Source organism: Balaenoptera physalus, assembly GCF_965194825.1.
Source record: "Balaenoptera physalus genome assembly, chromosome: 7".
Taxonomy (NCBI): Eukaryota; Metazoa; Chordata; class Mammalia; order Artiodactyla; family Balaenopteridae; genus Balaenoptera; species Balaenoptera physalus.
The window spans coordinates 95,259,903-95,283,447 of NC_138886.1; the positions used below are offsets into that span (position 1 = coordinate 95,259,903).

The window sequence follows — 23,545 nt, forward strand, 5'->3', positions numbered from 1 at the left end:
AACAGAGTTCTGGCCTCTTGGCTCTAAGTTACAAAAAAGTAAATGTTTGCTTATCTATACCAGACAGAGGGGGTAACCAGACCCGGTTAGAAAGTGAATAAAAAGTGCTCCCAGGTCCCATTTCCTTTGCCTATTTAAAGGGGATGTTTAGCCATCTGGAAGTTTTCTTATCAGACATTTGATAAGGAAAAAGGATGTTTTGAAAGGTTGTTACCCAAGAACACATAAACCAGGAGAAACATATTTAACCTACCCTGGTACCTTCTTGAATTCCCAGACATTGAAAGGCCATTTAAAAGTGACTTGGGATCCCAAAGCCAGGCTGTCCCTTAGGCCCCAGCACTAAGTCCAGGGGAGCCCTTTCAGATGGGTACACTTTTGCCAAGGGTCTGAGGGCAAGGGAATGTAGCATCCCAGGTCTTACAGACATGCCCTGTGGAGCTCTGTGGCAGCACTACGTGGGAGGGGCGCAGGGGAGGGGGCTGGGGGCCATACGGGGAGCATAGGGGGTGCCAGGAGCAGCTGGAGCCTCAAGGCCTCCCCTCAACCTCACCCCAAAATGGCAGGAGAGAGCGCTTGGCTCTTATCGCTGATGCACTGATGTTCATTCCAGGGCCAGCACACTGACTTTCAGCTCAGGAAGTGACTTCTTGGTCAATTGCTGCTTTGGAGGGACCTGCCAGGATTTGAAATGAAGCAGCAGTTCTTGTAACATCCAGTCATAAATCTAAATCTTTCTTTTTTTTTTTTAACTGAAGCAAAATAGTGAGATAACTTGACGTTTCGCATGCTTAAATTTAGAACAGATTATAGCAATTGAATACCCACATCATAAGCTGCTTCATTTAAGCACAACACACGTACCCAGGCTCAGCTTCATGTGATTTGAGTCTCGAGAGTGATTCTTCTTCCGCCAAAGTTTTTAAATCTTAGGCTGACTAATAAATTTCAGCCTGAGGATGAGGCCACCTGATCTCCAGTCCTGGCCCTCACTGGGTTGAGCAAAGGTGCCTCTCTGGGCCTCAGGAAACCCCTCTCTAAGATCTCACAGTGTGGTGTGCACACACTGTGTGGTGTGTACACACGGTGTGGTGTGCAATGCCCAGCTCTTGTGCCCAAAGTGTATCATCCCAGATGACCACAGGTAGTCTTTGGGATGATGTGAGCAGAGAGATCTATGAGATTACATTATGAATCTATGGCTAATAATGGCTATTAATAATAGATGCCACTCACCCAGTACTTCTCATGTGCTGGGCACTGTTGCAAGCATGCTTTGTTTGTCTTAATTGTCCTAGTTCTCATTCCTCATTTTACCAATGAGGAAACTGAAGCCCAGAGAGGTTAAGTAACTTGCCCAAGCTCAAACAGCTCTAAGCGGGGAGCCAGGATACAAACCCAGGCATGTGAGTGCACCCTATGCCTTCTAGCCTTTGGGTATCAGCCCTGAGATCTCCCCACCAGCACTGACATGGAGGGATGAGAATGGGATGGAGCTAGAGAGCAATGCTGACTCAAAGATGGGGGTGATTGTCTCTGGGCCCGTCCCAGAGCTGGGGAGAGAGAGACGTGGAGGCAGGAGGGATGAATAAATACAAAATGGGTGATCCAATTTAGAAAAGAAAAAAAAAAATCATTGCCCCATGACCATGAGCAAGGTGCAGTGTTTTAAAATTTCCCTTTCAAGATAATTGCTGTAGACCTTAGAAAAATAAATCTAATAGAGGAAAAAAGGAAAGGCAAAGGGAGCCCAGTGATTTGAGTATGAATATTCAGGTTTAAAACATCTTTTCCCCTTGAAATACACCCTCTTACCTTGGTGGAAAGTCCTGTTACTTTAGCTTTGTCTCAACGCTCACTCTGAAGGCTGGCTGGGCTTGTCAGTCAGGACCATCTGTGCTGGAATGAGGTTTCTTCCAAAGACCTGATTATGATTTTTCTTGGAGCTACACCTGACCTCATACACTTAAAGAGGAACGTCTTCCCTTCTGCTTGCTGTCTCCCTTCCTGCCTAAATAGGTGCTTGCCTGATACTCTACAGGCAGGATAGCGGGAGGCAGGTTATTGGGTTTTCGGAGAAACCGTTTCCTTTTCGTAGGACATAGCTGCAGAACCCGGGAAGCGCAGAGATTCAGCCAGAAATGTTTGCGGGCTTTGCCTGAGGACAAAACATCCAGAACAAAGTGAAGCATTTAGTCAAAGCCAGTGGACCTAATCTTTCCAACCCTTTCTTTGTTTTTTTTTCCTACTCAAAAGTTGTTAGAATGAATTCACCTTGCTTTTGGTGGGTTTTCTTGTGGATATTTGTTTGGACTGACTGCATTTATACACATGCTTGTCAATAGTTTCACCCCTTCTGTGACCTAATCTGGGCCCAATTGATAACTATTACAAGGCGGGTGCTATGAAGATGAGGAAATGGGAAAGAGTGGGCTTCACAGAAAATTATGAGAGCCCCTGACTTTAGAGGCTTCCATTCAAATGAAGCCACCATCTAATGTTTAAATAGGTCCATTTAAATAAATGCATAAAGTACAAGAGACTCATCCCTCTTGTTGGAGCTGGATGGTTAAATAAGACTGAATTAGAGATATTATTATTGATAATAATGGTAAACGACACCATTTATTGAGCATCTATTATGTGCTTGGCAACGTTATCGTGTGGGAGGTACTATCTCTATTTGGATGACAGAAAGCAGACCCTGTGAGGCGCCAAGGTCACAGAGCAAGCAGTGGCAGAGACGCAGGTCCGAGTCCAGAGTCTGTGCTCACGTGGCCCCAGATGAAGAAAATGAGACACAGATTCTCATAATGTGACTTACTCATGCACGGGTGCAAAACTTGCTAATGAATAAAGCAAAATAATAATAAAAGGAGCTGGTCTGAGGACCTGGGATTGCCTGGGTTCAAAACTGAGTTATAAATACAATTCCAATCATGAAACTCTCCATATGACACTGGATACGTTACTTAAACTCTCTGAGCCTCTACTTCTTCATCTCCAAAATGGGCTAATAATGCTTAGTTCATAGCATTGTCATGAGGCTTAAATTAGATACACCATGTTATGTGCTGAACTCAGGAATTGGCATATGGTATGTAATTGATAATGTTGGTTATTGTACGGGTCTTCAGTGAGAGCAGGTGACTATTTGTCCAGGGTGCTTTTCTTGACCTTTTACCCTCATGCCTCCACCTCCACTGCTTCCTGCAGGAGTCCTGCAGTGTCAGCCATTATGCTCTTATACTGCTAACTCCCCTTGAGGTCAGAGAAGCAGATGGCTGGGGATGGAAGGCAGTCAGGACCTTGGCCAACATGCCAGTTGAAGGTCCTGGCCAATGGCCTTGACTTTGCCAGCGCAAACCTTTTTTTATACCTGACAAGGCAAACTACCACGTGTCAGGTCAAGACAAGAACAGGGGTGTAAAGAGAGAGCCAGCCCATGAGATAGGAACAGGGGTAGGTCAGAGACCCCCTGGAGGTCACTTTCAGCCCTATGATTTGATATTGGCATAAAACTGAAGGCAATACATTGAACTCTGAGACATTCCCACCTCCCACCTGACCTCAGTCTGGGCAATCTTCCTGTTAGTCAAGAGAACAAGCCATAAATCTCCCTGTGGACGGGAGTGCTGGGTGCACAGTGAACTCTGCTGTCTCGTCTGTTTTCCAGAAAGGGTTGATGGATCCTTCTCCTCACAGTTATTTCAGCACAGTAGAATTTCAACAAGACAGAAATAGAAGACAGAACGGTTGGTCCTGTCAAAAGCTCTTAATATAATTATGAGAGTCAGGCCTCTGCATGTACCACCCCCCAGCCCACGAATAATTAGGGTGCGAGAGGCCGGGAACTGAATGGAGGTGGGGGAGGCGTGGGGAGGGGCGGCGGGCTGAGGACGTGGTGATTAGTGTAACGGCTGCTGCTTCTCTGCTGGGATGCCCCGGTCCTGCAGACCCCCTGGCAATTCTGCAGCTTCATAAAAGCTCCACTTAGAGCTTGGATCATCCCAGGCAGCAATTAGTGGCTCTAACAGTTTCAGCTGATGGCCTTATGGCTGTCCCGCCTCAACTCCCTTTACTGAAGGTTACTTATATAGAGATATGCCCTCATCACCCCCGACACCCACAGTATATGCAGAAGGTGGCCGGGACATGTAGGCCATGGCACCAGGCTTCGGGTCTGATGGGGACCTCAGAGGCAGGCCCAGCCTGAGCATTCGGGCTACCAATGGGAAAGCAGAGGCCCTCTTCCCTTGAACATTTGCTTTCTGTTTAGTGTTTAATTTTCTCTCTGAAAGGCAATCTATGGAATGGAAAAAAAAAAAAAAAAAAAAAAACCCAGTCCCTAAAGTCCATTCCAGCTTTCTCTTCTCCAGGTTAATTTCCATTCTAATGCTTATGTAGCCCCCACCGCAGTGTTAGGCATTTGTTACTCTAATTCTGCCACTATTCTCCCCAAGGTTTGCTGTTTTGTCAGGGGCCTGTGCTGTTCCATTGCAGGGTTTGGAGCAGAATTACCGAGCTCAGTGTGAATGGAGGGGCTCAGGAGGGGCCCAACACCCAGGGAAGGAGCTCTCCATGGATTCTTTCTTCCCAGCCCCAGAGGTAGGCTGTCCTTTAGCTCTGCTGGCCGCCACCTGGCACCAGAGCATCCATTCTACACTGGGGGTGAGGTGACAGAGCCCCGCGCTCCGTACACGGAACAGACTTGGGTCCCCAAAACCTGCTCCTTCATGATTCTGCACTTGGCCCCTGCTGACAGCGGTGCTGACTGTATCTTTAAGAGACACCTCAGCTTAGTCCTTAAAAGTGCTCTCTTGAGTCAAACTGGATTGCTTTGGTTTGAATCTAAGAACTGTCACTTACCAACTATGTGACTTTGGACAAGTCCTTTAACTTCTCAGTTTCACCATCTGTAAATTGGATACCAACAGTACAGGGCATTAAAAGACTTACCATTGTTATTAGCATTAAATGAGTTTATAATAGATATAAATTGCCTGTAAGAGTGCCGGGCACAGAGTCAGGGTCAGCAGGTGGTGGCTATAGTCACTATTACTGTTATTAGTCCCTCCTGGGGATGGCCTGGCTGCAGAGGCAGGAGCTGCGTGCCCAGCAGGATGTGCCCTGCATCTCAGCAGCGCAGGGTGTGAAGGGGTGGCCATCCCTGCTGGGTCCACCGGATGCCAACTGCTTGGTACCCACACACTGGATTCTCCTGGACCAATGGGCGCTCCCATCCCTTCACAGGCTCCATCCTTATCCCTCTCACCCGCATGGCCTGGGGACTCCTGGAATGTGACCTATTTGAGGAGGACAGGCAGGCAGGGAGGAAATCAGGAATTCTGATTCTCATCCTCAGAGGGATTCAGTCCCTAGGCCATGGCCACTCAACTAGTAAGTGGCATTGCAGGAGCTCACACGCACACTGGCGTGACTCCCAGGGGCACACTTGCCTACGAGGCCCCTTGGGGTGACGACCCTTTTGCCGGGGGCCGCTCTGTGTCATACCAGGCTGTGGAGTGGTGAGTGGTGTGAACGGTTCCAGCAGCGAATCTCGGAAAACCGAAGTGGGGCTGTTTCATAGCCTCCAAAGGCTGGAGACAGGCTCTGGTTCGAGACTCTCCAGGAGGGAGAGGCTGGCCGACTTTGAAGACCTCACCGAAAGAAGCCTCTCCAGACACAGTGTGAGCTGACACCTTCAGGCCAAGTGTGGAGGACAGAGCCTAAAACGCCTGGCCACCAGTTCCACCTTACGGGACCCAAAGCCTCACCGATCTGTGCCCCTGCCCACTGGCAAGGGCCGCCAGGATCAAACCAGAGCCTGCTCCCTGCTGCCCAAGGGCCCTCCCTCCCTGGCACGTGTGCATAAACCCTCGGCTCCCACCAAATGAGCGTCCAGGCAGGAGGATGGGCAGCTGTCTCTGTCGGCCACCCCTCTGCAATTTCCCGACTTGATTTGCGGCGCGCCGCCAGCTGCACAAGTTGGCTGCTCCGCAGTGTAGACACGCCAACTGGAAGTCCGCGGGCACGTCAGAGCTCCCCGCTGCACTGGGCCTCCAGCAAGCTGGGCGGGGTCCAGCGAACCCCAGGAGTGTGGATCCCCTGAGGGCTGTTCTCGGCCTTGGTGTGGTCACACCTCCATGTCTGCAACCTGCCCCCCCACCCCCTCCCACCCCTTGCCCAGGGCTTTCCGTGCTGGACTCCCCCTTCAAAGAGGCCAGGCCCTTCGCCTGCCTGTGATTCTCTCCCTGTTCAGGCTCTGGTTATATCACCTGGGGAACGGCTGTTTTAGGCTGGATTTCCCTAGATCAAGAGTATTCCAGCTTTGTTCCCGGCAGGCCAGGCAGCCCCAGGGTGATCTAAGGAGCTGCCAGTGTCTTTGGTGTTGGTCACTTCCCAGCCATAACCTCCTCAGGTCCTGGCTCTCCTGTGATCTTTACATACCATGATCAGCAAAGGTCAAGGATCTGGGCCCCTAAGGCATTCCCTTGTCAGTCTAGAGCCTTCACTGCCCGTTAAGAGATCCATCTTCCTGAGGCCCTTACAGAAGAGGAGGGGAGAAGTGTCGAGGACAGAGCTTGGCTTTGGGCCCAGATCTGGGCTCCAGGACTGGAATGCTGAGTAGCTCTGGGCAAGGGATAATTCTAGCACTCAGAATGCTCCCCACACAGTAAGGAGAGTGGTAGCTCCACTAACTGTCATTATGTGAGCAGCCCAGGCCACTGTGCACACTCAGTGCTCCTCAGATGCCTGTGAAACCATTTCCCATGAAGCCCATGACACCCCGGCTGCTGGTGAGCTTGGGCTCCTGCTGAAAGCAGGCTGTGCTTGTTTGAATCTGGGAGAAAGGGAAAGGAATGGCCTTGAACCTGGCTGCCTCCGGAAAAAGGTAGCAACAAAATCCAGAGCTTCCCTGAGCAGGAGAGCTAGGCATGGAAGGGCACGTGCAAAAGAAAGTGAAGAGGAGATGGCAAGGGCGCCACACATAACTTGCCTATTTTGCCTTTTCGCACATCCTCAGGCAACTTCCAGATTCTGGAGTTTCCTGCCCAGCCACCCTCCATAGACCCAGCCCTTCGCTTTGCACCTCATTCATGTCCCATGGTTTCATGGTCTTGTTCTTTGCAGGGACAGCTGATTCCCAGCGCTGATCCTTGAGACTGCAAACACTTCTCTGTGTTGGGAGGATGGTCGGTAGAAACATGTGGTCTGCTCAAGGCATTCTGGAGGTTCTAAAGATTGGGAGTTCTATGGAAGAATTGGAGGAGGTAGACAGGCAGGACTTTCAGCTAACAAGCCTCCTGGGGCACTTTGGAATCCCGCCACAGGCCTCTCTGCTGGCACAGTTGACAGCCAGGAAAAGAAGTGAACAGCTGCCCAGAGATGTGTGTGACTGAAAGATCAGGCTGTTGGATGCATGGATTGGTCCTCTTGGATCTTGGGAGGTGTGCTGGCGGGAAGAGAGGTTGGTCCCACAGAAGAGCCTGGCCCACCACGTGTCCGTCTGGCTGTGGGGCCCATACTGCCTCCCCCGGGGCTGCCTGCATGCAGAAAGGCAGGGAAGTCTCAAGGAACAAGATGCACGAGCTGGGCAGGCGTGCAGGAGCCAGCAGCACACCTGGGTTCCTTCCTGTCCTGGGGAAGCCTCACAAGGAACCAGCAGCCCCTACCCCAATTCTGTCCCATAAGAGTATCCCGAATACAATCACAGAAGAGGTATGTTGGTGCATCTTCAATGCTACAGACATAAATTAGGCAATTTCCCTGATACCTGAACTGCCCCACATGACATTTGATTTAATTCTTCATAACCAGCATCAGTGACTACTGATCTCCAAAGCAATGAATGAAGCTGCCCAAGGTTCTGCCGAAGAAGGTGGGTACTGCCCTGGCCAGAGGTGTTCTGAGCCGTCAGGCACCACTTCCCCCCCTTAGTTCTCAAAGCCCAAGTCCCTCCCATCAGTCATTTCTGGCCTTACCTTATCGATCCTTTTAATAGCAGGCAGTAACAATTTATTAGCACTTTTCCAGAGTCTCTGCCTCCTGGCTAGATCTTTTTCCATCCTGAGAGCTGAAGTAATATTTCTTCTAAATCTAGCTCTCTTCAAGGCACTACGGGAGGCCAGTCTGAGTGAGTCAGGGATGCTACAGAGAAGGAAGAATTAAGTTAGGACATTTCCATTTTCCCACTGCTAATTTATGAACAAATAAATTTGTTGGTTACAATTGAGCAACTGTATGGGGCTGGGGGGAGGGGACTACAGAGACCAGATGAAAACAAGCCATCTTTGATTTCCCTTTACAGAATTTTATCTTTTTCATTAAAAAAAATGTTTAATACAGTTTTAAATGTTACTTTCTACTTACAGTTATTACAGAATATTGGCTAGATTCCCAGAGTTGTACAATACAGCCTTGAGCCTATCCTACCCTCACTACCCCACCCCGGTTTGTCCCCCGCCCCGGTAACCACTAGCTTGTTCTCTCTGTGAGCGTAATTTGATTTTTAAAAGTGGGTTAGGAGGTGAAAGGACAGCGCAGCTTGAGCCGGGTGGGTCGCGGGCTGGACTTCCCGGCAGCCCAGCCTCCCTGCCCTGCTCTTGTGACGCAAACTTTCGGTGCTTCAGTTTTACCCACGACCAAAACGAGGTAAGGAAGAAGCCACTTCCCTAACTCCTGCCCCACTAGTTGATTCCTGACTCCTCTCCTTCCGGAGAATGAACTGCCGGGAAGGCGCTGGCGGCTCGCGCACCGGCAGGTGGCGCCCGACTGCGGGAAGGAGGAGAAATTCAGGAGACACTGGGCCGCGGGGAAGGGGTCCCAGCAGCCCTTCTGGCTTCTCAATTGTCCTCCCGCACCCGCCAGGAAGCAATCAGGGACTCGGCCTGGGCAGGCGTCTGGGGCCGTATAAACTCAAAGCGTTTACCCTGCTGGTGGCTGAAAGGAAAGAGGCCAAGAAGAGGCCAGGGACTAAGAAAGTCCCACTGCGGGACCAGCGCTGCAGGCTTTCGGGCTAGAGGTGCCTTTGGAACCAGAATGACTGCTTCCCAGAGGACGGACTGCTGGCCCAGGGCTGCTTCACCCTCCCCACGAAGGTCCTGCTCTGTTACCTTCCGGTCCTCTGCCCACCACCTCCCACTTCCCAGAGCCGATCCGCACCCCAGGCACCAGCTCCGCGCGCGTGCGCAGTGCCAGCCCTTGCGCCCACTCTCCACCTGACTCTCGTTTGATTTGCCCAGTAACAGACGTCACTGTGCTCAGAGCAAAACAGAGGCTCAGAAAGGGTAAGTGGCTTGTCCAAGACCACACAGCTAGTAACTGACTTCAAATGCAGTCCATCTGCTTGATTGTTTACTTATTTTTCCAACATTAATACTATAGTAAGTTACTGACATATAGTTTTATATATAGAACTTTAATATATTTGTAAAATTATGCAATATATTAAATTATTTTATAGTTAATGACTATTTTTATTATTACTGTTGAGGTTTTATTTATTTTTCGAATAGGCAGTAGTGCATGCAATTCAAAATTCAAAATACACCAGAGGAATGCAGTGAAAAGTCCCCCACCTCAACCTTTGTCTTTCAGCCACCCAGGTCCCTCCTCTCCTCAGGAGCAACCACAGTTAATCCGTTTCTTGTGTATCTTTTCAGAGACAGCGGAATAGATAAAGATGCAGGGGTCCACTAGCCAAAGAATGTAGGCAGCCCCTAGAAGCTGCAAAAAGCAAGGACACAGATTCTTCTCTGGGACCTCCAGAAAGAGAAACAGCCCTACTGACGTCTTGATTTTAATCGCTTAAGACCCATTGCAGACGTCTGACCTCCAGGATAATAAGGCAATAAATCTGTGTTGTTTTAAGCCACTAAATCTGTGACCATTTGTTACAACATCTATAGAAAACTAATATGAGTTCCCAGTTTATAACTTATCAAATAAATATTAGATTAAATATTTAAATAGGAATACCATACAAACAAACAAACAAACAAAACTTGTGGGGAGAGTAGATCTTATAATTATGGCTTCAAAGACAAAGAGTGAAAGCATTTTTAAAAACCTCTATATATTAAAAATAAACCTATAATGAAATTATCACACAACTTACAAACTGGAAAAATATTTGAAATGTATAAAATGAACAGAGAATCATCTTGAATGGTAAAGTTAAGGGTGATCTTCTACAATGAATGTGCATTTTTTTTTTGTAAAGAAGATACATATTTCGACAGAAAGAAATTGTTACTGTGGCAGTTGTATTAAAAATGAATTAGAGACAAGTATGGGCACTTCACCAAAGAAGATATAGGGATGGCAAATAAGTGTATGAAAAGATGCTCTACATCATTACTCACTAGACAAATGCAAATTAAAACTACATTGATACACCACTGCACACCTATTAGAGTGGGTTAAATTAAAAAGATGGACCATATCAAGTGCTAACGAAGACATGAAGCCACTGGAGCTCTCACACTCTGCTGGAGAGGATGTAGAATGGTACAACCACATTAGAAAACTTGAAAGATAAGCATACACCTACCATATGATGCAGCCATACCACTCCTAGGTATTTTCCCAAAAGAAATGAAAGCATGTGCCCACACAAAGACTTATATGCAAATGTTCATAGCAGTTTTATTTTTAATAGCCCCAAAGTGGAAACAACCTGTCCATCAACAGGTTTATGGATAAACCAATTGTAGTATAGCCGTACAATGGAATACTACTCAGCAATAAAAAAGAATGAACCATTGATATCTGCAACAACATGGAGAGATCTCAGAATAATTACACTGCATGAAAAAAGACAGACCAAAAAAAAAAAGACTACATACTGTATGGTTCCATCTATAAAATTCTAGAAAATACAAACTAATCTATAGTGTCAGAAAGCAGATCAGTGGTGGCCTGTGGTTAGGGTGGAGTGGGGAGGGGAGAAAGGGAGGGGTCACAGTGGTGCACAGGGAAACTTCAAAAGGGGTGGGTATGTTTACTATCTTGCTTGTGATGATGGTTTCACAGGTGTACACATACATTGAAACTCATCAAATTATGTGCAGTTTGTTGTATGTCAATTATACCTTAAGAAAGTGGTACTTAAAAATGGCTTGATCTTGGAAAGAGATGGAAGAAACTTAAATACATAACACTAAGTGAAAGAAGCCAATCTGAAAAGGTTACATACTATATTATTCCAACTATATGACATTCTGGAAAAGGCAAAACTATGGAGACCATGAAAAGATCAGTGGTTGCCAAAGGTTGGTGGGAAGAGAAGGATCAACAGGCAGAGCACAGAGGATTTTTAAGGCAGTGAAATTATTCTTTCTGACTGAGTATCCACTATAATGGTGGACACATTTGTCCAAACCCATTGAAGTTACAACACCAAGAGTGATGTGTAATATAACCTACGGACTTTGGGTGGTTATGACGTGCCAATGTAGATTCATCAGTGGTGATAAATGTTCCGCTCTGGTGAGGGATGTTGATGGTGAGGGTGGGTTATGCATGTGTGGGACAGAGTGTACAGGAGAAATCGCTGTACTGGCTGCTCAACTTTGCTGCGAACCTAAAACTGCTCTAAAAAGTAACGTTTAGTTTTTAAAAACTGGCTTGAACCATTGAATATGTTTTGTCTCTCATATCAGGGCTCTGGGGGCAGAGGGGGTCAAGGGTTTGTTCAGGTGCTACAGACACTACTGAGGACACAGATGCTTCCCATCCTTGGGCTGTGTCTCCCCTCCTCGTGTTACGAAAATGGATGCAGCTTTTCAAGAAGTCACATGCAGGCACAGCCATGTGTAGCAAAGATGAACTTATTTCTTCTTTTAGACGTCTTTTTTTAAGAGAGAGGAAAACTCTCCTGTGAGCTCTTCAGAGACTTTCCCTCAGGTCCCATTGGCCAAGGCTGAGTCGCATATCCATGGTCTGACTGTAAGGGAGTCTGGGAAGCGGAAGGGGGAGGGTTTCCCCGTGGGCATCCACCAGCACTCCTCTGGCACTTACAAGGCTGTGTGGCTCCTTCCTCCCGCTTTCTCCACCTGCTGCGCTCAGCCTCATTCTGTTCTCTCTGGCGCTCCCTTACCCCACTCTCTACCCCAGAGGGTTCAGTGGTGCTCACTGGGGTTCCCATAGGCCTTTCTATATAACTTCATTGTCCTTCTGTCTAGACTGCCTTATGCGTGCATATGTCTTAACGGCCAGACGTGAGCTTCTAGAACCACCCCTCTTTCATTAGGAGAGTCCCGGGACCTAGCCCAGTTATGCTTGAAAAAGTGAACTTGAATAGGAAGAAAAAGCTGATGGAGCTAGAAAAGGTCCCGGAGAGGACACAAGGCAAAGGTGGGAGGTGGGAGGCGAGGAGCCGAGTCAGTACAGAAGCGGGTACTAAACACTGGAAGGCTTCAGTACTGAAGCAGCAGAAATGATCAAGACCTAGCATGATAAAGGACATCACTTAGATGAGCTCAGAAAAAATAGACCTGGGAATATCACTCTGAAATTGAAAGGAGAGAATTTTAAAACAGAGATGGCACAGCTGGCCTCATGGGACAGAATTCTCTGTTCATTCAACATGTGGAACTTATTACCTCTAATAGGTCGTTCAGGAAAGACTACAACAATTTTTAAGTGGTTAAAAGCTACTAAATGGACAAAGTGACTACACTTGTTAATGCCAGGCCCTGCAGCCTCGCAAAACACCCTCTCCCGATCTCAGTTCTCCAGAGGTATCTTTGGGCTGGATGAGTCACGTGGGTCTGAAGTGAGCCTCAGGTTATCCATGCTTCATGACTCCTCAGATCGAAAATCACCTCTGTGGGGCAGAGATTCCTGACAGCAGGAGAAAGAACAGGAGATGCTCCTGACCCCAGGATTGTACAGTCATTTCAGTAGCGACTGACTGTTCCTTGCCGGCCATCCCAGGCAGAATTCTAGAGACGCCCTGGAAGTTCGGGCCCCAGTCTTAGTGGGCTGGTGGCCAGCAGGCCCTAGCATTGGAATCAGGATGGTTCCTGCATATCAGGACCACTGCTGTTCTGAAGCCATTTATCTGAGGAGTACAGACGCTCTCTAAAGAGTCCAGCCCACTAATTGCAGACTCAGAGTCTTTAAGGAACATTTGAGCTGAATCAGGTTGAGATTCTCCGCTGAGCATAGCTCTTCTATTCTCTAAGTTCACTGGAAGCACCGGAAAGACATCTTGCAGCAATCGTTTAATCTCATTCACCTGCATCCCAGCCCCCCAACCTCAAGCTGCACCCAGTTTTAGGAGTCTCTAAGGTCTAAACCCAATTGGCCCTTTTCTCCCACTCCCAGCTTGGGCATTGCCAGGCGGCTCTCCAAACCATGCTCCCTGGCTCCCCGTGATGGGCCCTGGGGCCTGGGGTCTCCCCCTCCTCCCACTGCTTCTTCCAGCAGTTGCTCCCAGATTTGCTCTCCTCAACCCAGCAACCTCTGTCTCCTTCCCTTCTCTTTGAGCAGACGGTCCCCTCTTCTCTTTCCCCAAGAGGGCTGAGACCATCCTCACCAGCTTTCTTCCTTTTCTCCTCCTCTGATCTCCTTTGTGAGCTAGATATGTTAAGTTTTCTCTGTCCTTCCAAAAACCAAAATCACTGCCTCTCTAAGACTTGCCTTCCCCTCTCCGTTTCCATCCTCAACACAGCTACACAGTGACCTTTGGCTTGCGCCTCCCCTCCTCACCTGTGGTTCCTGCCCCCACCCCTCTACTGAAATGGCTCTTGCCAGAGCACCAGTGACCTCCTGGTCACCAAAGTCTAGGGCCATTTCCAGGACTTTGTTCTTTTTCCTGCCCTCACGGTCACTAGCCTGCTTCCGACTCTCCTTCCCTGACTCTTCCCTGTCCTGGACCCCCAGCATTTCTTCCGGATGACCCGATCAGCCATCTGCACTGTAGTCTGGACCTTCTTGTTTGAATGAGAACATCTTGCTTCAGGGGCTCTCGCTACCTTCTGGACTAAGTCAGCCCCCTGACATGATGGGCTGTCACGGATGTGGCCCCGGCAGGCTTGCCTGCATCATTTGGGACCGCTTGTCCCTAGCCCCTTACACTTCAGTCACATCCAGACTCTTGTAGCCCTCTCATTGGTTTCCATGAGTTTGCAGGTGCTGTTTCCTCTGTCTGGAATACCTCTCTTCCCGCCACCACTCGCCTCTCCACCTCAGTGGAGGAAGCCGTGCTCCTGCTGCTTTTCCTGAATGTGTTCTATGCACTTAAACTCGGCAGCAGCCTCAGCCCTTTGGGTGCCAGGAAGGTACCGTGTAGCCCAGCACGCCACAAACAGACATCCTCGGTCTCCTGCTTCCACACTGGCTCCCTCTGAACATCCATTCCATCTCAGAGTGTCAACTTGCAGCTCAGTTCGGCAGAAATGCGTGGATGCTGCCCTGCAAGCACACGTTTGGCTAATTCTCAGCTCTCCGCCTTTATGCCTCACGTCCTCTCCTAAGGCCAGACCCATGTCCCTGCCTGTTCGCAGGACGGGAAGTTCTGATCAGCACTGATTCCTCTCCTCTCTCTCCCCCCAGCTACCAAATTCTGTCCCTTCATCCTTCACAGCCTAAACAGACAGACAAGCAAAACAAACAAAGCCCTATGCTTTGTCTTTCCTTTCTAGTACTCAATCTGGTTGTGATGGTTCATTTTCTGTGTCAATTTGGCTAGGCCACAGAACCCATTTGGTCAAACATGAATCTAGACGTTACTCTGAAGATGTGTTTAAGATGAGATGAACATTTAAGTCAGCAGGCTTTGAGGAAAGCAGATTATCCTCTCAAATGTGGGTGGGCCCTGTCCAATCAGTTGAAGGCCTTAAGAGAAAAAAGACTGAGGTCCTCTGAAGAAGAGGGAATTCGGCCTGCAATCCACCTTTGGACTCCAGCTGCAACATGAACTCTTCCCTGGGTCTCCAGCTGCCGGCCCACCCTGCAGATTTTAGACGAGCTGCCTCTACAATCAATCATGTGAATCAATTCCTTAAAATAAACCTCTCTCTCTCCACACACACACCCTATTGCTTCTGTTTTGCTGGAGAACCCTGACTAATACACTGTTCTACCTCCTAACTCAGCTCCCTGTTCCTGTGTTCACTCCCCTCCAGCCCACTCCAGTGATGCTCGCTGATTTTTTTGTAATGTTAATTTGCTCACAAAATTTGCTGGATCCCTACTGTTTATCAGTGGATGGCTGTGTTTCCCAAATATCAGATGTTTGTGTATCTTCACCATGTTTGACATGGGTTTTCAGTGTCTCGTCTATACAGTTACGTGTTTTAGATTTTTCTTTACACTGACCCTTCTCAGGGATGTTTGCATTTTGGCAGGAACGTGTGAATTTTTTTTCAACTTTTTATTTTTATTGGAGTATAGTTGATTAACAATATTGTGTTAGTTTCAGGTGTACAACAAAGTGATTCAGTTATACATATACATGTACCTATTCTTTTTCAAATTCTTTTCCCAATTAGGTTGTTACAGACTATTGAGCAGAGTTCCCTGTGCTATAGAGTAGGTCCTTGTTTGTTATCCATTTTAAATATAGCAGTGTGTACATATCAATCCCAAACTCCCTAACTAGCCCTCCCCCCTCCCCTCCCCCCTGGTAACCTTAAGTTCGTTCTCTAAGTCTGTGAGTCTGATTCTGTTTTGTAAATAAGTTCATTTGCGTCATTTTTTCTAGAATTCTGCATATAAGCAATATATTATGATATTTCTCTTTTGCCGTCTGACTTACTTCACTCAGTATGGCAATCTCTGGGTCCATCCATGTTGCTGCAAATGGCATTATTCCATTCTTTTTAATGGCTGTATAATATTCCATTGTAGATATGTAACACATCTTCTTTATCCATTCATCTGTTGATGGACATTTAAGTTGTTTCCATGGTTGTCTATTGTAAATAGGGCTGCGATGAGTATTGGGGTGCAAGTATCCTTTCGGGCCATGTTTTTCTCCAGATTTATCCAGGAGTCGGATTGCAGAATCATATGGCAACTCTATTTTTAGTTTCTTAAGGAACCTCCATACTATTCTCCATAGTGGCTGCACCAATTTACAGGAATGTGTGAATGTTTAAGATAAAAGCTCTTGCAGTCCCAATCAAAAAGTGAAGAGCAGTTTTGTGGAAGGGTTTTGAGCTTTCCTAATTCCCTGCCACCACGCAAGCTGGTCCTCTTGACTTGAAGCTAAATTTCTAAGATGGAAAGTCCCAGCAAGATTGAGACGTGTGGGACTTCCCTGGTGGTGCAGTGGTTAAGACGGCACGCTCCCAATGCAGGGGGCCTGGGTTTGATCCCTGGCTGGGGAACTAAGTTCCCGCATGCCGCAACTAAGAGCCTGCATACTGCAACTAAAGATTCCACATGCCGCAATAAAGATCCCCCATGCCACAACTAAGACCCAGCACAGCCAAATAAATAAATACATATTACAAAAAAAAAAAAAAAAAAGATTGAGACGCATGACACAGATTACTACACCTCTCCTGAGTCATCAAGACAGAGGTGGCTCCTTCATGCAATTTGTCTCTTCAGCTGAGGTTGGGAGTGGAGATGGTGAATGTTTGGTCCCACCTGTGGGGGTAGGGATGGGGGTGGGGAGTATGAATGAAGGAAGAAGAGGAAGAGGGCAAGAGACCACCCAAGTTTTCGTAACTTACTCTCTGACGTTTGAAAATACCCTATTTCATTATTTTCTAGGATTGATTTCTGCAACATCTATTCCGACAAAAATATTAGAAAGAAATATGTAGTTTCTTTGCATCTGGTATCCCCTTTGTCAATATTAAACGACTTAGTCACTTCTCTGGGGAATTAAAGAGGTTGATTCATGGCTATGTGACCCTCTTGTCACTTCTGGTTCCTTTTTCCGTGTTCTATATCAAGACTCAGAGCCCTAGGAAAGGGCATTTTTGCACTCAGAGAAGAACCTGAGAAGAGCCTGTAAGTAAACTTTCAGAATAATCTTGATTTTGAAATTGCTTTTTTTTTTATAAGAAAAAATTAAGTATTAGTAAATTGGAATAAACAGTTGAGACCAGAGGAAACTTTAAACCTCTGCCTCTATCCCCGACAGTTTACCTCTGTACAGATATACCAGAAAGTCTTTGTTAACCTTGGCCTGAGGGATCTGAATCCCTCATCTCAGGGAGGACTGCAGCTTGAGCATCTTCTTAACAGAACAGCTGTGTGGACTTGGGCCATCCCTGGCTTTTGAAGAATTGATCTGTTAGCCAAGCCTCGGGTCGGGGAGAGGAGCAGGGCTGGCTCGGAAAGGCTGCCAGGCCTCACAGACAGTGCCATGCCGGACTGAATTTTTCTGTAGACACTCCTCTGTTTACCCAGTAGCTCTCATTAATCTTTCCTTTCTTGTGTGAAGGTTGCTTTCAGAGAGGAAGGCGTTCGCTGGCTTTCCCAAGGCAAGAACGATGAAAACAAAATTATGAGGAATTCATTTCACCTCTTGGCACTGCTCGAGCTATTTCGGCAGGCTCAGAGAACACTGCGGTCCCGACCAATTTATAAGTTTGCAAGAGCTTTAAAAAAAGAAAGAAAGAAAAAGAGAAAAGGACAAGAAACGCTCCGTCCTCCTTTTGTCCCCCTTACCGGTGCTGGGCTTCTGCAAAACGCCAGCACCCAGAGTGGGCTCGGCCACTCTCCTTTGCCTTTATTTCCGAGACTGTGGGCTGGCAGGACCCAAGGGAGCTGTGGTCCCCAGAGGTGAAGTGACCTATCCAAGGTCACATGCAGGCCGGACCACAGGTCTCCTGTCTCCCTGCCCCGTGGTCTTTTTCTATCCCACTCTGCCCTTTCTCCAAATCCCCTTTAAAATGAGATTCCCATCAAGTCCTGAGGTCAATGAGAGGCTGATGTGTTAGACTAGGTTCCCACAGGGGATTAGCAGAGCGGGTCGGAGAAGCAGAGAAAGAGAACATCGGCAGTGGGGTTTATTTTCCCCCAGGCTGTCTGCAGACTGTATCTGGGCTTGTTGAGCATAAGCCACTGGCTTCTGCATGGGGAGCCGGGTCAGAAGGAGCAGGTCTCACTTACTGGAAATCTCAGGCTGTCAGACAAGGTGAGGGCTCCCCACTTGGGGAAGGAGGGAAGCAATAGGACCGCGTTGAGTTCCTTGTCCTCTGGGTCCTTCCCCAAAGAAGGCTGCATTGGTTTCTCCTGCACTTGCAAAAGCAATGATCCTGTGGGTTTCTGTTTGCCAGCGCCAGAGCGACACTGGTGACGTGCTTTTTCAATATCCCCCCAATCTTGAAGGCGCCCAGGCTGGGCCACTTTGGAGGCTCTAGTTATTATTGTCACAGCTGCTGACTGGGCCTTGTATCTGAAGCAAAGGATGCGTTCTTTGCACCTCGAGAGTTCATCTGCGCTCAAAGGAATCACAGGACAACACAGGAATGTTCATCGCCCTGACTCCCCAACAAAGTGGGCGAACAGGGCTCTGGGGCTGCGGCTGGGGGCTGGGAGCCTGTGTCCTCCGTGCCAGGGCTTTTGCTGCTGCCACTGACGTTTAATACCCCCCGGGGAAAACAATCCAATCCACTGCCTATGCACCTCACAGCCGGCGTTTTGCTGGCGTGCGCAGGTTGATGGAGAAGTCTGGCCGCTTCTGTTTCCCATGGCAGCAGCTCAGCTCTGCGTGAAAGCAGATTAAGTGTGGGCTCAGGCTGGATACACAGACCGCACAGTTCTGCGTGGCTCCGCGCTTGGACCAGGAGCTTCTCATCACTGCCCCTGTTCCGTAACTCGTTCCCTCCCACCCAGCCACACAAAAACTCCTTTCATCCCGTGAAAGAGAGATGGGTCCTTGGTGATATTCTCCTGTGAACTGCAGCTGTGGTTTCCTGGCCCCGGGTTGTGGCGCAAACTGGAGTTTAGGGATAAAGGCAGAAAAGTGGTAATTATTCTTGGAATATTGCCATTGGTAAAAGCAAAAAAGCAGGTACACGGTCCTGGGGAGACACTGATGTTGAGATAAACATTACTGATAATGGAGGCACCGTAAAGAGAAACTGCACGTTAAAGGGATCAGGTTAGCCTTTTAGCTGCTGCTGGAAGAAGCAATGGAGAGAGAGGGAAGGGCTCAATCCAGGAGAGCAAGAGAAGGGAATAAAATAGAGCTAGAGATCTTTGGGGAAAAAATATTCCCAAGGCATAGAGAAAAACCTTTATGCATGAGACTGGAATCTGGCCTACAGCATGATTTTAAAAGGTACCAGGGAATAAAAAGAGGGTAAAGTAATTCAGATGACTGGAGAAGGAGAAGGGGAGGAGGAAGGCCGGGCAGAGAGAAGAGGAGGAAGTCACGTGAGGATTTTCCCAAACACCAAGGGTTGCAAACTGACAACCAGTAGCCAAAATCAGTGTCAGACTATTCAAAAATAATTTGAGCCAAACTTTTTTTTTTTTTTTTTTAATCAGGAGATGCTATCCAAAGAAAATTAGATTTCTGGCTTCTCTTAAAAAAAAAAAAATCAGAAAATCTGGTAACACTGGGTCTGTGTACAGCCTCGAAGAAAATCTGCTGGGCTGGACTCCTGCAACTTCAGCTGGGACATGGGCTCCCAGCCCCCCAGGACCCACTGCCCACACCCCTGACCCCCAGGAAGTCTCTGTATCTCTTGATTTTCTTCACTCTTTTCGGTGCCTGTCTGACCCCTGCAGGCGTGTAAAGGCTCAGTGCTACCCACACTGCCCTAATTTACCAGCAAAGGGAAAACCCCGACCCTAACCCCCAGCTCAGCAGAGAAGGTGGGGACCAACACTGAATGCTGCTCTCATCCCCTGACGCTGGGAGAGACGGTTCAGTTGAGAACGAATGCCTTGCAGCCTAGACCTCAGACCAGGATGGGCCTGACACCCGATGGAGATCTGTAGTCAGCTCTGGAGGGTTCAGTTAGGCTGTGCTGACAGAGGAGGTGGAGGACACCCCATGCAGATGACAACGCAAGGAGAGTTTATACCTACAGTGTTGAATGGCATTTCAGGATTCGCCCATAATTGGGATTCTGGGAATATATTTCAACCAAAATTAGAAGCAACTCTTTGAGGATCATGTTAAAGAGAGTCTGAGAAACTTGCCTATCCTGAACCCTCAGTGCCACGTAAACATGGGTTAGAATCCTGGCTCTTCTACTTACTCGCTGTGTGACTTTGGACAAGTTATTAAACCTCTCTGAGCCTCAGTTTCCTCATCTAAAATGTATCTATATAATCATACAGAGCTACTGTGAAAATTAGGAATAATGTATTTTGGATGCCATAACAGTGGCCAGACGCTTGGTAACAACTTGGTAACTATTATCTATTATTATTACTATTTTGCTTGTCCACTTTTCTAATTATGTATTTTGTGATGCCTAAAGGCAAATTTGGTATGTGGGAAATTTTAACTCGGTTGCTTAGGAACTCTGGTAGGAATTTTAAAACAGGTTTCCTGAAGAGTCAGAAATGAGATGTTGATGTGATGGGAAATGTGTCACATTGTGGTAGAAAACTGGGGTCTCCCTCCCACTGCTGCCTCTAGTCTAGGACAGCCTCGGCCAGCCCAGTCGCCTCCTTGGATTTTCGTTTCCTCATCTGCGGAAACCAGCCGGCCAGGTGTTGCTCATCTAGAGCTGTGCCGTTCAGTAGATAGAAACCAGCCACGTGTGACTATTTAAATTTAAATGAATTAAAACTAAATAAAGTTAAAAATTCAACTCCTCAGTTGCATCAGCCCTCCGTGCTCAACTGTCACATCAGGCTAGTGCTGACCATGTTAGACAGCACAGATACAGAACGTTTCCATCACCGCTGAAAGTGCTATCAGACAGTCCTGAATTCTAGAGATTGCTACACAGTGCCTGGTCGTCAGATGACCAGCATCAGTACCGCCTGGGACTTGTTAGGAAAGCAAACTCTCAGGTGCCAGTCTAGACCTTTGAAATCAAAATCTGCATTTTGACAAGACTCCCCCAGTGATAACATCCTCAAGTTTAAGAAGCTCTCACCTATAATATTTCTTCCAGCTCTAAAAGTAAAATTTAAGAATCTGGGTATCTGCCTGAAAAAGTCTTTGAGAAAGGAATAAATAACGAGCTTGTCCAAATCCTGATTCCCTGATTTTTCTAAAAGGAAAGAACTGGGGCCGTCTGGAGAAAGAAAGACCAGCAGAATGACTGCACCTCTGCAGGAGCGAGAGGATAGAAATCAACAGACATCTAAAGGCAACGTGTCAAACATTAGTGCTGGGAAGGCGGTGCAATCCAGCTCCTGCCTCTGAGCCTCTCATCGTTGGGACATTGAAGCCTTGCCTTAAGAGCCTCAGAGGAGGGACGTTCTCAATTTGCTGTGGCAGCAAAGAAACAAGAAGAAACGGGTTGCATTTCCTAGGCACCTTATCTCCAGGCCATCTTAACGTGCTTGCCAAAGCTTCCCTCCTTAAACCTCACCAGGAAGGAGCTCAGGCAGGTCTTTTATTCAAGTAGGGAAAATGAGGAACAGAGATTGGTGAAGAAATCAAGGCCACATTCAACAGTGAGAGGAAGGGCAGACTGGAACACCAGCCCTGAGCTTGTGGTCCAAACGCGCCTCTGTGGCTTGAGCTATAAAATAGGAGAGAAGGCATTTGGTCCTCTTGCTGCAGAAAGTTTTGATGTCTTTTGGTGACATGCTGTTTTCAGCACAAAAACAAAGGGGAATAATATTAGATCTGTTGCTTGTGAAGAAAACATGTGCCTCTTACAAGACAAAACTGCAGTAATATATCTTATTTAATTGTTATTAGATTGTATTGCCGAAGGCTAAAATTTTAACGTATCCATAAATCTGTTTCTCACTTGCAGAGAAATCTCTTTATAAAGAACACACTGTACAAGGATGAAGGCAAGAGGAGGGAAAAATGAATCTAAAATCTGCATTATTAATTTTTTAGACAGCAAGCAACATGGTACCTCATAAAGGATATTAGAAAAAAATGAAACAGCTGGGATTTTTGATTTGCTGTAGAGAAAAATCTGCTGATTTGAGAAACATTCTTACAGGGTAAACTATTTTGATGCAAAAAAATGAGCACATAGAAATGGATTTGTGATATACAAATCAGCTCTTAAACAGTCACTGACAGAAAGTGTGATGTGTTTCCAGCAGATACAGTAAGCTGAGCATCCTGTCACATAACCCAGAGCCGTGGAATCTGGGCGTGGCTCAGGGGACAGGGAGACCTGGTCTGAATTCTGCTGTGCCACCTACTCTCCGTGTGATCGCTGACACATTTCAGCAAGCACTCCAAGCCTCGGCGTCCACTGTGTGAAAAGCAACCTCCAGAGGCTTTAGGGAGGATGCAGAGAGATGCTATATATAAAGTGCTCCTAGGACATAATAGACAATTATTATCTATTAGTGTACCAATTACTCAGATAACGGTTTGGGGCCAAATCCAAAGCCATACCGAAGAAAGCAAATGGGGACACACCTAGGAGGAGAGGCAGCACCTCCCAATTTGCTGTGGTGCTGGGCGTCCTGCCCACTGTCCCCCTGCTCACGGCTGACTGATCAAGTCCTCCGACCCAGGCAATGAAGCAGGGCTGACTCGCACCGGCAAGGCTGGGGACAGTTCAGGAGCACAGGGGCTATCAGTGATTTCTGGGGCTCACAGAGGCATAGGAGTGGATTTGGTGTGCAGGAGTACTGCCAACCTCCAAATCAACCTCCAGTTCTGAAAGGCAGCAAGCTTGCAGGAGAAGAGAACTCTGTTCTTTTGCTGGTCCCCACTCTAATGTCCATTTCTTCCAATTTCCTTTCCTCCGGATGGAGTAAGACCGCCTTCTTAGGGAGGATCTCGAATCTTCTGTAAGGCCAGTCCCACATGGTAATGACCTTTCTTCAACACAATGTCTCCCTGTATCTCTTCTCTGCACTGAACTTTACCATTCAGATTATGTGCAGGAGCTGCAAGCCCTCTATATTATTGCTGAAGATACTTCCACAGGTTTGTTCCTAACCTGCCTATTTCCCCATCTCATTTCTGTCCTACATTGACCCCATCCCACCCGAACCCAAAAAGAGAGCCATTTCTTCCCTTCAGGTTGCTCAGTTCATGCCCTCCCACCAGTGACTGGATACCTTTCTCACATTACCAGTGTAATTCACTGGCTCAAACAGTATTAAGCTACTCCATAAATCCAGCCCCAAAATATTTGACGTGAGAAGGGATTTATTTGAGAGTGTTTAAAAACTGATCAATGTCTTCGTTAAAATTCCATACATAGGGTATAATGCTCATTAGATACTTTCATGTCAATTAAGATAGCTCAAATTTATTTTGTATCATCCCAAATGAACCCAAGGCTCTCTGAGTGCATCACACACCTAAATCTGCATGACTGACAGGGCAGTAGCAGCCCCATAGCACCTTCACTTTTGTTATGCCAGATCTGGGAAAAAAGAAAAGATGATTAACTCGGTGACAAAATATTCTCATTTTCCTTGTAAGATTCTCAGGAGAGAACTGCACTCA

The 23,545-nt window shown here is 47.3% G+C and overlaps 1 protein-coding gene across 5 annotated transcripts in view; it reads right to left on the reverse strand.

Moving 5' to 3' along the window:
* Window positions 1-2,133: 2,133 nt before the first annotated feature.
* LOC309664470 (uncharacterized protein) overlaps window positions 2,134-23,545 on the reverse strand; it is an 84,619-nt gene continuing 63,207 nt past the window's right edge. For 2 of the 5 annotated variants that reach the window (XR_014265767.1, XM_082469956.1), the window contains exons 2-4: window positions 7,986-8,151; window positions 4,870-4,916; window positions 3,817-4,306 (exon numbers count right to left, since the gene is read on the reverse strand). Coding sequence is in view for 3 of the 5 variants with exons in the window: in XM_082469956.1 (XP_082326082.1) it covers window positions 4,896-4,916; window positions 7,986-8,151 (187 nt within the window). In the remaining 2 variants the exon portion in view is untranslated. Of the gene's footprint in view, window positions 2,159-3,816; window positions 4,307-4,869; window positions 4,917-7,093; window positions 7,255-7,985; window positions 8,152-23,545 lie in introns of those variants that run through there. The other 3 variants (XR_014265766.1, XM_082469955.1, XM_082469957.1) reach the window with 3 other exon arrangements.